Source organism: Cynara cardunculus (genome assembly GCF_001531365.2).
Source record: "Cynara cardunculus var. scolymus isolate 2C chromosome LG 1, CcrdV1, whole genome shotgun sequence".
NCBI lineage: Eukaryota > Viridiplantae > Streptophyta > Magnoliopsida > Asterales > Asteraceae > Cynara > Cynara cardunculus.
The window spans coordinates 13,232,990-13,246,109 of record NC_037528.1 but is presented as its reverse complement, the minus strand read 5'-3'; the positions used below and the strand labels follow the sequence as shown (position 1 = coordinate 13,246,109).

General features: G+C 39.0%; 2 protein-coding genes and 1 pseudogene across 9 annotated transcripts; all 3 read left to right on the top strand.

Moving 5' to 3' along the window:
* Positions 1–5,763, top strand: LOC112516407. 7 transcript variants are annotated; one of them, XM_025123427.1, is made up of 9 exons: positions 1–145; positions 1,151–2,292; positions 2,393–2,472; positions 2,648–2,882; positions 2,966–4,203; positions 4,426–4,474; positions 4,581–4,816; positions 4,933–5,040; positions 5,369–5,763. In XM_025123427.1, exons 2-9 carry the CDS (start codon positions 1,423–1,425, stop codon positions 5,601–5,603), a joined length of 3,051 nt encoding a protein of 1,016 aa, XP_024979195.1. In that variant the 5' UTR covers positions 1–145; positions 1,151–1,422; the 3' UTR covers positions 5,604–5,763. The 7 variants fall into 7 exon arrangements, with proteins under 7 accessions (XP_024979195.1, XP_024979211.1, XP_024979203.1 ...); XM_025123443.1 differs by having other exon boundaries at positions 730–2,292; XM_025123435.1 differs by having other exon boundaries at positions 686–2,292.
* Positions 5,710–9,529, top strand: LOC112516442 (UDP-glycosyltransferase 83A1-like). 2 transcript variants are annotated; one of them, XM_025123496.1, is made up of 3 exons: positions 5,710–5,794; positions 7,756–8,037; positions 8,124–9,529. In XM_025123496.1, the coding sequence occupies exons 1-3, from the start codon at positions 5,782–5,784 to the stop codon at positions 9,026–9,028; spliced, it is 1,200 nt and encodes a 399-aa protein (XP_024979264.1). In that variant the 5' UTR covers positions 5,710–5,781; the 3' UTR covers positions 9,029–9,529. The 2 variants fall into 2 exon arrangements, with proteins under 2 accessions (XP_024979264.1, XP_024979255.1); XM_025123487.1 differs by lacking the exon at positions 5,710–5,794 and having other exon boundaries at positions 7,551–8,037.
* LOC112512798 lies at positions 9,065–11,687 on the top strand (annotated as a pseudogene).
* Positions 11,688–13,120: the final 1,433 nt, after the last annotated feature.

Below are 13,120 nucleotides of genomic sequence, written 5' to 3'. Positions count from 1 at the left end.
ACACACCCACATGTGTATATATATATGTATGTATATGGAGAGAAAGATATAGAGAGATGGTGTAGTGAGCTGCTCCCTTTTGCAGTAGCAGAAAAATTGATAATCTTGATCTTCATCAACAAGAAAGGAGACCTACCTTACCAAAGTAAGAATTTTTACACTATTTTCAACAACCCCAAAGAACAATTTCCATTTGGATCACAATCTTTTAGACCCTTACAAATTCTTTTCTTAATTTTAGCTGTTTCCCAACAGATTATTAATGTTGTACACAAGATACCTTTGTGTTGGTAGCTTCAATCCAGCTGAAACACAGCATATTTTTGGATAAATAATTTGACATTATTCAAATTTCCCTTTTTCATTTCTGGGAAAAGTTTGATTTTAAAAGGTTGGTTTCATGCAGAGGCTTTTCTGGGTTTGAGTTTTCAATTTGCCCCAAATGCTGTTCTTCTGTAATTGTTTCAGTTACATAGGGTTTTGCTTGATTCTGGTGTTTAATTGTTTGTTCCTTATAATTTTCTTTTATCCTTTAGGTTTGAGGTTTCCTTCTTTAAGGTCACACTAAGTCATTGTATGGTTTTTGACCTAGCATGTAGACATGAACTTAATTAGAAATAGAATAAAATTGGTAGTAGCATTGAAATTTGGCTAATATTACCTGAATTGACCCTTGGGTCTGTAGCTCATTTGGTATAGGGGCTGGTTACTTTGCCAAATACATGACAGGTTCAGGTTCAAATCCACCTGGCTTGGCGGCTGAGTCAGCTCACGAAATGCCTCCTCACATGTGGTGTGGAGGCGGTTTCTATGTGGGTCCGGTTGGGGTTGCTGGTAATTATCTGAATTTGGTTGGATGTTCAGAAGTTTAAAAGTTGGGAAAAAGCAGAATATGTGCTTCAATTCTGTTGCTTTATTTCAAGGTGGTGTTTGGTTAGAGGTATTAAGCAGTAATTAACGGGCATGGAAATAAAAGTAACTGTTTGGTTTTATATAATTTAATATATAATATAATGGGTCCATTCCATTCTGGTTTAAATTGAGGGAATGAGAATTCATTCCCATTTTCATTTCCTGCTTGAGCCAAACACCCATTTTTTATTGTTTCACACTATTGATGTTAAGCTATTGAAAATCTTTATCTTTTCAGGGAAATATATAAGACAATGTAGTTTACAAGAACGAGTGATTTTGGCCACAATCATGGAGATGTAAATGCAAAAAGAATGGTCCATGTGTGGTAATTTTCTTGTCCAAAATTAATTTGGTCATTCATGCAAAGTGTAATGCTCGTTACTTGGAAACTAATGGCATCCATGAGTGGTTGGTCCTTTCATAAAACATTACTCCATTTTAGACCGTTTCTAGATGTTAAGGAAGGTATAAGACTGTACGTAGAAGTTTCAGTTTAATGAGATTCAGATGTTGGAACGGCAAATCATGTTCAAGCAGTGGCAAGAACTCCAGAGGCAAAAGAAACTTGTGGAATTAAATGATGGTAGACAACAAAATGTGATGGATCAGCAGCTATCTTTGATGCATTATAAGCAGTCTTCCGGGACTCAATATCCCCTGTTAAATAATGGTATACCCGTTCGTGATGCATCCCAGATGTTTATGTTTGGTAAGACGAATTTATCGAATAGATTGGCTCAAAATCAGGCTCAGCATTCAACAGGTCTTGCATCTCAGCAGCTTGATGGAACTGCTATGTCTAATGAATCTGCCAGTTTGTTGACCAAGCACAACAGTGAAGTGAATAACCACGACAGATGTGCATCATCACAAGAATCTGGTTGGCCTGGCCGTTTTTCTGAGAAAATGGAAAATGTTGGCAATAATCAGGATTTGGCTAGTTTGGATCCATTGGAACAAAAGATTTTGTTCAATATGGAAGATAATATTTGGGGAACTTCGTTTGGCAAGCATGGTAGCGTGGGTACAGAAAGCTATGAGAACACCGATCATTCGAGTGATTTTCCTTCTCTTCAAAGTGGGAGTTGGAGCGCTCTTATGCAGTCGGCCGTCGCAGAAGCCTCTAGCAGCGATGCTGGGCTACAGAAAGAGTGGAGTGGGTCGAGTTTTAAGAATGCAGAACTCTCGAATGAAAACAAGCCTTCTAATATTGTGGAAAGTGAGAAGCATTCAACTCCATGGCTGTATAACAAATTGCCAAAGCCAGAGCTTATCTCAAGCTTCCCTGGTTTTCAGCATGTCCCTGCTACCCATTTTCAGAACCCAAAGATTATGCATTCAGATGCCAACCACCAGTCCCGTAAGGAAGCTGGTCAGGTTCGTGATTGTGCCTTTTACTTCCTTAAAAGTCTTCTTTTACAATCCGAGGAAAAAAATTAGCTTGTAATAACTATAGCTATCATTTATCTTTCAACAGGGTTTCTTGCCAGATATTTCGAAGAACTTCATAGACAGATCAGCTGGCTTTCCTGCTCCAAATTCAACTGGTCAGGCAAGGTATGCTTTAAGAATTCCATTACCTGTAATTGATCTTCTATCGTAGTTATTGAACAGAGCGCTTAGAAAGATTTCCCACTCTCTTTAACTGCCACTGGCTTTAACAATCCTAATTATGTTGTTAAGCTATGAATTAAATGATTTTGTGGAATATGGTTCTTGCATGCAATGACAGCCACAATATGCTTGAGCTTCTTCACAAGGTAGACAAAGAATGTAGTCATGGAAGACAGTCTGGCTATACCAATTCGGCTCCAATAACTGAGGAGCCTAAAGCTGAACCTGACGATGCATTTACTTCATCACATGATAATTCTTCTCGTTCACAATGCGTTGGCTTGAAGTTGGCCCCTCCAAGTCAAAGGCATCTTGTAAATTATTTTGACCCATCTCAGACCACTCTACAAGCGGTGAGTGTCGTACGACAATTGAGCTGTTGCAACCACTGGGATTATAACCTCAGATATTTATGTATATTAGTATATATATGCAGGGTCATCCCAGTAAACCATTTCAAGATCCTCAATCTAATAATAATCGGCTTCAAAATCAGAATTGTATGACAAACCAATCTCCGTTAGCAATACCGTCTTACACAGGAAGTAGACACCTGGATTTTAGTCGTGATATTTCTCAGGAAACATCCCATCTAGTTTCAGTGAAGAATGAAGATGGTCAACAATCAACGACTCTCGAGGCCAAGCAGCATCCTATGGCGGCAGAAATGGCTCAACAAACTATATGGGTGGATGTGCCTGTGCAACAAAATCTTTCTGGCATGGGACCTTGTGAACCTTCTAGTACCTCATATGCAGCAAATAGCAGGATGGAAACTGCTTCTGAAGCTTCAAAGGGGTTGGACTACTGGAAGTATGTCAAAACTGAAAAGAACTACTTAGAAACTGATGCACATATGAACAGTTCACAAGGTCTTGATGACGGGAGAGGCTTTGCCAGTAAAACCCACATCGAAAGAGAAACTCTTTCAGGAAACCTAGAAACAAGTGATGGTTCTAGTTTACTGGTGCAGGGATCTAATAGAGAGCAACAAGATGGCAATCATACCCTTCCAATTTCTCCAGGAAATCTCGAGGCCTTTGGGCGTTCTTTGAAACAAGCAGATGCTCCCCCTCATAATCATTCCCTTGTTAACCTCACAAATTATGATCCCAGTAGAAGGGCAGTGATAAAGATTGAAAGGGTAACTTGTGACGATAAAATTCCTCAAGCTACCTCGCTTGCCCAGCCGAATTCTTATGGGAATTATATGAATCATCCCGGCTCATCAGCTGCAACAGGAGATCAGTTGGCCAAAAGCTCATCTCAACCTCCTCTTCAAGATACCTCTCCAAATATAGCCACATACAACAAAGCTCCCTCCTGGTTAAAGACTCACGAGGCTTCAAATAACGAGCAGATGTCCATGAATGATGCAAAGATCAGGAATAATGCTTCACAACATCTCTTGGTTGGAGGGCCTCCTGGAAGTCTGGAAAGAAATTGTTCTTTGGTGCAAGTAGCTAGCATTGATCAATGTGGGAGTGTGGGGCCAATTACTGGGACCAATGATGCGGCTCTTAGACATTTGCCTTCCTTCTATTCGCAACACTTAAATGTGGCTAACCAAAATATGGTTGTTCTAAACTCAAAGAAGAGAAAATGCTCTACATCCGAACGTCTAACATGGCATGAAGAAGTGACTGAAGGTTGTTTAGGGCTTCAGGATATGAGGTGTGTGACACTTGAATCTTGTTAACTTCATCTTACATATCTATTTATCTGAGATGGGAATCTATTACTGTTTCTTGTTCTCCTAGCAGAAACAGTTTCATGGATACAAGGCATATTATTAAAAGAAATTGAGCTTGCAAATTCAGTAAATAGAGATCCGGCTTATAAAGAGAAGTTAAATGATGCTTAAATTACATAACGTTTGACAATGTTGTCTTGCAGCATCGCTGAAATGGAGTGGGCACAATCTGTGAATCGGCTGCCTGAAAAGGTGTGCTTTTTAGGGTAGTGTGCATTATATGATCGTGATAAGTCAAACATATAGGAGCCTGTAGGTCTTTGGATACTTGTCCTAAACACTTAATTTCTATCAACAGTTGAAAGAAGAGGTCGGAAAAGTAGCACATTCACTTTCGGTGGTTCACCCAAAGAGAAGACTCATCTTAACAACGCAGCTTATGCAACTGTTATTTCGGCCTGCACCAACCATGGCTCCCTCAGAAGATGCTACTGCACATTCTGATACTGTGACATACTATGCAGCTAGATTAGCACTGGGTGATGCATGTAGCTTGGCTGATCATTCTCGCACGCCTCATTGTATATTTGGCTCGTAAGAACTACTCTTCCTAGTTTACTTTTATTTGTGTTCCTTATCAGGGAATATTTTAAACTTGCGTTTTAAGTAGACTACTTTACATTTCTATTTTCGTTGGAATTTCTCTCCAGGTCATCAAGGACAAGCATGATTCCTAAAAGCTTTAATCACCTGGATCTTTCAAAAACTGTAGAAGGCTTCATTGATAGATCAAAGAGGCTGGAAGACGAGTTATTGAGGTAAAAATGAAATCCATCATTAGTAAACCTTCAAATGATTGGAAGTAATTCAGACTTTAGAACAACAGACAGCAGGATATGCAGATTGATCATACACATACAGTGTAAATGCTATAACCATGCAAGATCTGACCTTGAGGGCTTGTAAACTCTTCCTTTGCTTCCCTACTCTAACAGAAAACAACAAAGATTCAAATTAGTTTGGTATGCAGCAACAAAAGTATATTTTTTTACATGTGAAATTTAATACGAGTAAAGTTAGCAATATTGTTACCCTGAAAAGATATGCTTGTCCATTGTTTTAATGCATATTACAACGGTGATGAAGGTTGGAGAAAGGAGAGTCATCAATTCTGGATGTAAGGGTGGAGTTTCAAGACTTGGATAGGTTTTCAATCATCAACCGTTTCGCCAAGTTCCACGGTCGAGGGCCATTGGTTACAGCTGATACAGCATCATCTGGCAGAGCTTCCACTGTGCCGAAGCGATATCCTCAGAGATATGTTACAGCTAATCCAATGCCCAGGGTGGTACCAGAAGGACTACATTGTCTTTCACTATGATATTAAGTTCGATACACTCCCTTCTCTACCATTATGTAGTCCTCATGCTTGTCTAACTACACCTAAGTTTCATATTTTTGAACCAAATCAACTTTGACAAAGTATATAACGTTTTTGTACATGTTAATGAGATGCTAGGGAGCTTTTGGGAGTGACCAAATCTTTTGTCTGAAGACTGATGATAATAGCAGGTATGTATAGTCAGCTTAATAATTATACATTTATGCTTATGCAATCACCTTTTTTACCCTTTCCCCTTGTCGAAATTTGGCATCTTGATTAGGCTATAATTTCCAAGAAAGTTGATTAGCACAATGTACATATTTTGGGTAGATCTCCAACCCCTTTATGCAAAAAAAAAAAAAAAAGCAAAAAAAAAACTTCTAATCTTGTTTTTTCTTGCAAATTCTGCATTGTTTCCTTGATCCTGCTGATGGGGCAAAGTGAAACTGGATTGGAGTATCTAGCTTATGAGTTATGACCTTTGGTGATTTTATACTACCATATTATAGYAGTGGTACAAGGTTTCTGACACTGATTTCTTGGACCTCATGGAAAATGTAAAAAGTAAAAGAGACAAAAGAAGAGCTTTTAGTATGCCATATATTCGGGATTATGTATACTAGATTTGGTTGTGATTCACTCTTTCTGAAAGATGTGCCTGTGGAAAAGGCAATGCATGCAACCTGGTGCAGGACCGCAGATGGAGATATGGTTGGAAGTTGGAAAGTTGTGTGTGTGTGTGTGTGTGATCTAGAGAGAGAAAGTATTTGTTTTCCATGTGTGTTTATGGGGTGTGGCTTTATATAATCAGTAGAGGAAAGATCTGCTGACAACATTGCAGAAAGGAAGTATGTGCTTTTGTTACTTTCTCATAACTATTGTTTGTCATGTCAGCTGGGTTGGTTTCTTGGAGGTCCACCTTTTTGTGTTTGTGGTCCTGGAGTAGAAACCTTCTTATAATGTTGAAGCCCGGATGTTAGTCATGCCGGCGTATGCTGATTTAGGATCACGATAAAGGGAAGGAATTTAATTCTAAAATAACCGAATTTACCAATCACGAGCCTTCATCTAATTCCATCTAAAAAAACGAATATAAACATACAAGTGCTCTTGTTGATGTTCGAACATGGGGTTTCAGATTCTAGAGGCAGAAGGGACTCGTAAAAAGTATGAATCACAAGTGGATATGGTCCACATGGAATCATCGTGACAGAAGTATAAACATATGCAATTAATTACATCTGTTTCCACATAAAGAGAAATGATCTATTTTTGTTGAATTTTTTGTTCTTGTTTACATACTTTAAAGACAAAGAGAAGAGACTGAGGCGAAAAAAACAAAAACCCTTGTTTTTGTTCTTAAAATGAATACGAAAGAAGACAAGGTGGAGGATCTTTTGCCATTTTACTTGTAAATATCTTTATTTTTTAAAAAGCAGACAGAAATGACGAGTCTTACCAGAACCCCAATACCAAACCACTGGAAAGGTTAATGAACGATCTTTATGAGATTTTGGGTACTTTTTAAGGACCTGTCAACATCCTCGACGGCTGGTTATATTTTACTCGAAATACTGTTTTCTTGCCGTGTGGAGATCTCTAGCTGCAGGCACAAGGCCTTGTTTTTTGTCACCTTCAACAGACCAACGGTTTATATGTGATCAAGCTTCAAATACCTGTTAACCGCATGTGTTAAGACACAGAAAAACCAACAAAATTTTGATGAAACTAAAGTCGAAAATAGGCAACCCCATAACCCTACTTAGCTGAAGACTAGTGCAACCGATTAATCCTGAAGTTACCTCCATGGACTAACTAGGCCCAAGGATCAAATTCTAACAAAAGTGGGACAAAACAGACGAGATTTGCAGCTTTGGCATCTCAGCCAGCCATGGCTGTATATAAGAGTTAGATTAATCCTGAAGTAACCACCAACACAAAAATATGAATATGGAGAAGATTCATGTTATAGCCATTCCTTATCCAGCACAAGGCCATGTAATTCCTCTACTAGAGTTTGCTCAACGCTTGGTTAAGCATGGTATCAAAGTCACGTTCATAAACACAGAGGTCACCCACAAACTGGTAACAAGCACCTGGTTAGAAAAAGATGATTTCAGTGATCTAATGCAAATGGTTTCACTCCCAGATGGATTGGAACGATGGGAGGACAGGAACGACCTGGCTAAGCAAACAGAAGCAATATTCCAAACCATGCCTGCCAAGTTGGTAGAACTTATAAAGACGATTAACAAAGAAGATGATAGCAAAATCACATGTGTTATTGCTGATATTAGCATGGGTTGGGCCTTACACGTCGCAGAGAATATGGAAATTAGAAGAGCATCCTTCTGGCCTGCCTCAGCTGTTGCATTGGCTTCCCTTTTAAGCTTTCAGACGTTAATAGATGATGGAATCATGAACCACGATGGTGAGACAAGACAACTTTGACTATTTCATTTAATTCTGATTCTGATTATGATCTTGATTTATCTCTCTCTTAACTTTTTATATCAGGAGTTCCATTGAACGATAATATATTTCAGCTGTCACCTACCATGCCACCTATAAAACCAGCAAACCTCTCCTGGGCCTGTATCGGTGACTTAGCCACTACAAAAATTGTTTTTCAGGCTATAGTAGAAGCTGCAAAGGCTGTTATAAAGACGGAATGGATATTATGCAACTCAAGTCATCACCTAGAGTCTGAAACTTTTAGCCATTTTCCACAGCTGTTGTCAATTGGTCCCCTTTTGGCAAGCAACCGGCTTGCTAAACAAGCCGGGCACTTCTGGCCAGAAGACTCCACCTGCTTAACATGGCTCGATCAGCAGCCAGCATGTTCGGTCATATATATAGCATTTGGGAGCTTCACTATTTTAGACCAGGCTCAGTTTGAAGAACTGGCACTTGGTCTTGAACTAACCAATAGACCCTTTTTGTGGGTTGTGCGGCCAGGTATCACCAAGGAGACTACGGTTACTTACCCAGAAGGATATATGGATAGAGTTGGCAGTCGGGGAAGAATAGTGAGCTGGGCACCTCAACAGAAGGTCTTATCTCATCCTTCAGTGGCTTGCTTCTTGAGCCACTGTGGTTGGAACTCTACTTTGGAAGGTGTCAATAATGGAGTCCCTTTCATGTGTTGGCCGTACTTTGCTGATCAATTTCAAAATGAAACTTACATTTGTGACATCTGGGAGAACGGGCTGGCGTTGAAGAAAAACAAAGGTGGAGTCATCACAGCAGAACAGATCAAAAGTAAAGTGAACCAGCTGCTCAGCCACACAACATTCAAAGATAACGCCCTGGCTCTCAAAGAAAAGGCTGTGAGTAGTATCAGAAACGGTGGAAGCTCAGAAAAGAATCTAAACAATTTTATTCAATGGATCAAGGAGAAAGAAAATCATCTTTCATCTTGATTTGGATCAGTAAAAGGCACATGAAACAGAAAATGAATGGAGTATAAGAGACTTGATTGATAATATAAATTCCGTTGTTCTGGATTCATAGTTGTGACTTGTGTTTGGTCTTTATTGATTTGAAGTACCGTGTGTCTGTGTGGGTAGGCTTGTTTGGGATTTGTTTACAGGAAGAACAGTTGGCTTTTATATGAACACGAGAAGAAAGATCTGTGGACAACATTAAGTGTCTCCTTTTGTTACTTTGTCATAACTATTGTTTGTGGTGTCCGCAGGGATGCCTGCTCACCTTTTTGCATATTTGGTCCTAGAAACCCTCCTGTAGTGTTTAAGCCCAGATGTTTGTGCATACGGGGACAATTACAATCTGTGTATGCTGAAACCAGTAAGCTTATGTTGGGAAATTTTGATCTCAGGTTACTTAATTCATCATCAATTGGCAAGACCCCCAATAACAAGCTATTCTGATGAATTCATCCTTGATAGAGAGCTCGTATTGGACATTAAACTCGTGTACTTGTGCACATATATAAATATCAAAGGCTCAAGAATGATGGAATGCATCAATTTAGGACTGTTAATCAGTGATTTGAATGTTATCAACTAGAAACAAGTGCAGTTCATGGACAAAGACTAGGGACCATACTGCTAGTCCTGTTGGTCGGCAGAAGTGTCTCTGTGCTTACAATAAGATCAGTTAGAAATATAATCACTTGATACAGCATACAAAATAGCCTAAACAAATTTTCGAACCTATCATGCTTGTCATCGTCTCCCTCCCTTTCAGCCATGCATCAACACATGTTGTTCCCTTGTATGATCCTCGGCTAACATCCTGTTGCTAAAAGATGAACACGAAGAGTACCATCTTGCTCTGTATCAGTCTCATAGATTTAGCATCATGGGTTGATCACCTCTTAATAAAAAAAAATACGTGTTCTTGATGAAATGCTCACAGCTCAGTCCATCACAGAAAGGATCCGAACATAAGGACTCCTTGTCGAAAAATGTTGATGAACATCAACAATAACATGAGGTTTCAGAATCTATAGGCAGAAGAGACTCATAATATATGTTATTGTGTAGCAGACCAGTGGCATATGTCTGTAGATAGATCACAAGTTGATTACCATACTCTCTTGTAAAATGATCCATATGGTTAATCGTTAAACCAATATATCACTATTACTGAATTGTAAGATATAAATATTAAGCCATTGTGACATGAAATTAATAGGTCTGATCATAATGTTAATAAACCATGTTTATAAGAGATTCAAATCTTTTGGTATTGATATAGCCTTCAAAAGATATCATTAAGGACCTGTCAACATCCTCGGTTGACGTGGCTGATTATATCTAACTCCTAGTATTGTTTTCTTGCCTTCTGGCAGATATCTAGCTGCAGGCACAAGGCCTGGTTTTTGTCAGCTTCAAGAGTCCCATGGATTATATGTCACATGCTTCAATCAGCATGTGTGCAAGACACAAAAGAACCCACAAAAATTTGATGAAACTGGAGTCTAAATTACGATGTATCCTACTACTTGGCTAACTAAGACTGTTGCAACCGTCACTAGGACGAAGGATACTAGTTTACAGCTTTGGCATCTCAGCCATGGTTGTCTATAAGAGTTAGATTAATCCTGAAGTAACCACCAACACAGAAACATGGAAAAGATCATGTAGTCATTCCTTATCCAGCACAAGGCCATGTAATTCCTCTAATGGAGTTTGCTCAACACTTGATTAAGTATGGTATCAAAGTCACCCCCTTCATAAACACAGAGGTCACCCACAAACTGGTAACAAGCACCTGGTCAGAAAAAGATGATTTCAGTGATCTGATGCAAATGGTTTCAATCCCGGGCGGGTTGGAACCATGGGACGATAGGAACAACCTTGGTAAGCAGGTGGAAGCAATATTCCAATACATGCCTGCAAAGTTGGTAAAATTATAAACACGAATAACAAAAAAGACATAGCAAAATCACTTGTGTTATTGCCAATAACTGGATGGGATGGGCCATACAGGTCGCAGAGAAGATGGGAATTAGAAGGGCATCCTTCTGGCCTGCCTCAGCTCTTGCATTGGCTTCCATGTTGAACTTTCATAAGTTAATAGATGATGGAATCATAAACCACTCTGGTGAGACAACTGTGAGTCTCTGACTATTTCATTCAATTCTAATTCTAATTTGAACCTTGATTTATCTTTCTTTACCTTTGTTTATCAGGAGTTCCTTTAAACGATAATACGACTCAGCCATCACCTACCATGCCACCTATAAAACCAGCAAACCTCTCATGGGGCTGTATCGGTGACTTGGCCACTACAAGAAGTGTTTTCAGGTTACAGTAGAAGCTGCCAAGGCTGCCACAATGGCGGAATGGATATTATGCAACTCAAGTTATCACCTGGAGACTGCAACGTGTAGCCATTTTCCGCAGCTGCTGCCAATTGACAAGCAACCGACTTGCTGAACAAGCCGGCCACTTCTGGCCAGAAGACTCTACCTGCTTATCATGGCTTGATCAGCAGCCAGCATGCTCCGTCATCTATATAGCATTTGGGAGCTTCACTATTTTAGACCAGGCTCACTTTGAGGAACTGGTACTTGGTTTGATATGGATAATAAATTGGGTTTTTTCTTTATGATCTTTACTTTTTGTTTATCAAGTAGAAACATCCATATTATCTGCGCCGACCAATATGCATCTTTTGGTTTGGTTAACAGGACTTGCTTCTTTGAATCCAGCCTCTAGATCAGCCCTAGTTGATAAATATGTCATAAACCAGGTTGGATCCATTACCAACCATCATAAATTAGGGTGACCCAATTTTTGTATCTAACCTAGTTTATTGATATGATACTTCATAAAGCAGCAAAATTACCGATTGTTAGTCGTGTACATTATTGTTTTCTGGCGAACACCAACCCCCCCCCCCCCACACACAAAACCATGCTTTCCGTCAAACACTAACCACTCCTTGCCCCTGTTTTTTGGCGATTATCAGTCTTCCGCCCATGTTTTCTGGCGAACAGTAGACAACTGGTGAACATATCTACAAATCTACAAACACTCTATATATTTGTCAACCATTCTCCGGTCATCACATATCCGACCACTACATATTCCATCTCCATCTACCCCCTCAACCTTAGTCGTACATTGAATCCAGATCTCGAAACCATCATGAAAGAACACCGACGTCTGATCTCGATCTCATACTCAGATTCTTCAATTCACCACTCGAACGAGATCTAGTTGAGTAACGATGGTGTGCAAATTGCAATTCCACCACATAACTACCATTTTTTAGAGTGCGCACACTGTGCACAATAAATGTGTGGTGTGCACAGTCTATTGACAAAAAATTGCTTCATATTCTTGCTCACATTTTGTTGTACACAAATTGGTTAATGGTATCCATAGGATTGTAAAAAACTGGTTCACAATGGTGTTCATGTTGTGCTTACAAAAAATAGGGTGGTAGTAGAACATGTTGGGGATGAATTGTTTTGTGTGTGTTCACAAAAATTGGGGTGGAGGTAGTTGAGGACGACGAAGGAAATGGAGAGAGAAGGAGGGAGGAGAGTGGAGATTGATAAATACTCGTAATTTTCTTTGTTTGATTTTTTAATTTAAAATTATCAAATTAATAATCTCCTGATTTAATATAATTTAGTGGCTTAAAACAGACATCACGGTTCCCATAAAATATCGAGTTCTTAAAAGAAGATCTCCTATATATAATTGTATACATGATAACAAACTTGTTACCAAAAATCATGCCTTAAAAACGTTGTAACCTCACTGTAACTCATAAGACTTGAGGCTTGACCTTACAGTCACACTATACCTCATGTCATTTAAAACCTTGATTAAACTTGTTGGGATAAGTTTGTTTGTCACTCTTTTGTTGGGTCATCCTTATGGAATATATGATGGAAACTCTATTATATTGATAGTCAAAATTAGGGTCATGTTAGCATGTTAAATGTGTGATTTTGAAAAAACTTAGTGATTGATTTTATATTGTTTACAGTATTTATCAATGAACATAAGTTTATAGTCCACCTTAGTATC

What these genes read in the sequence shown, in the direction of transcription:
- LOC112516407 (XM_025123427.1), top strand. Translation starts at nt 1,423, where the DNA reads ATGTTGGAACGGCAAATCATGTTCAAGCAGTGGCAAGAACTCCAGAGG. An exon ending in CCTCATTGTATATTTGGCTC is followed by an intron (nt 4,817 to 4,932) that starts GTAAGAACTACT and finishes ATTTCTCTCCAG; the next exon opens with GTCATCAAGGACAAGCATGA. An exon ending in CTGGAAGACGAGTTATTGAG is followed by an intron (nt 5,041 to 5,368) that starts GTAAAAATGAAA and finishes ACGGTGATGAAG; the next exon opens with GTTGGAGAAAGGAGAGTCAT.
- LOC112516442 (XM_025123487.1), top strand. Translation starts at nt 7,551, where the DNA reads ATGAATATGGAGAAGATTCATGTTATAGCCATTCCTTATCCAGCACAA. An exon ending in TGGAATCATGAACCACGATG is followed by an intron (nt 8,038 to 8,123) that starts GTGAGACAAGAC and finishes TTTTTATATCAG; the next exon opens with GAGTTCCATTGAACGATAAT.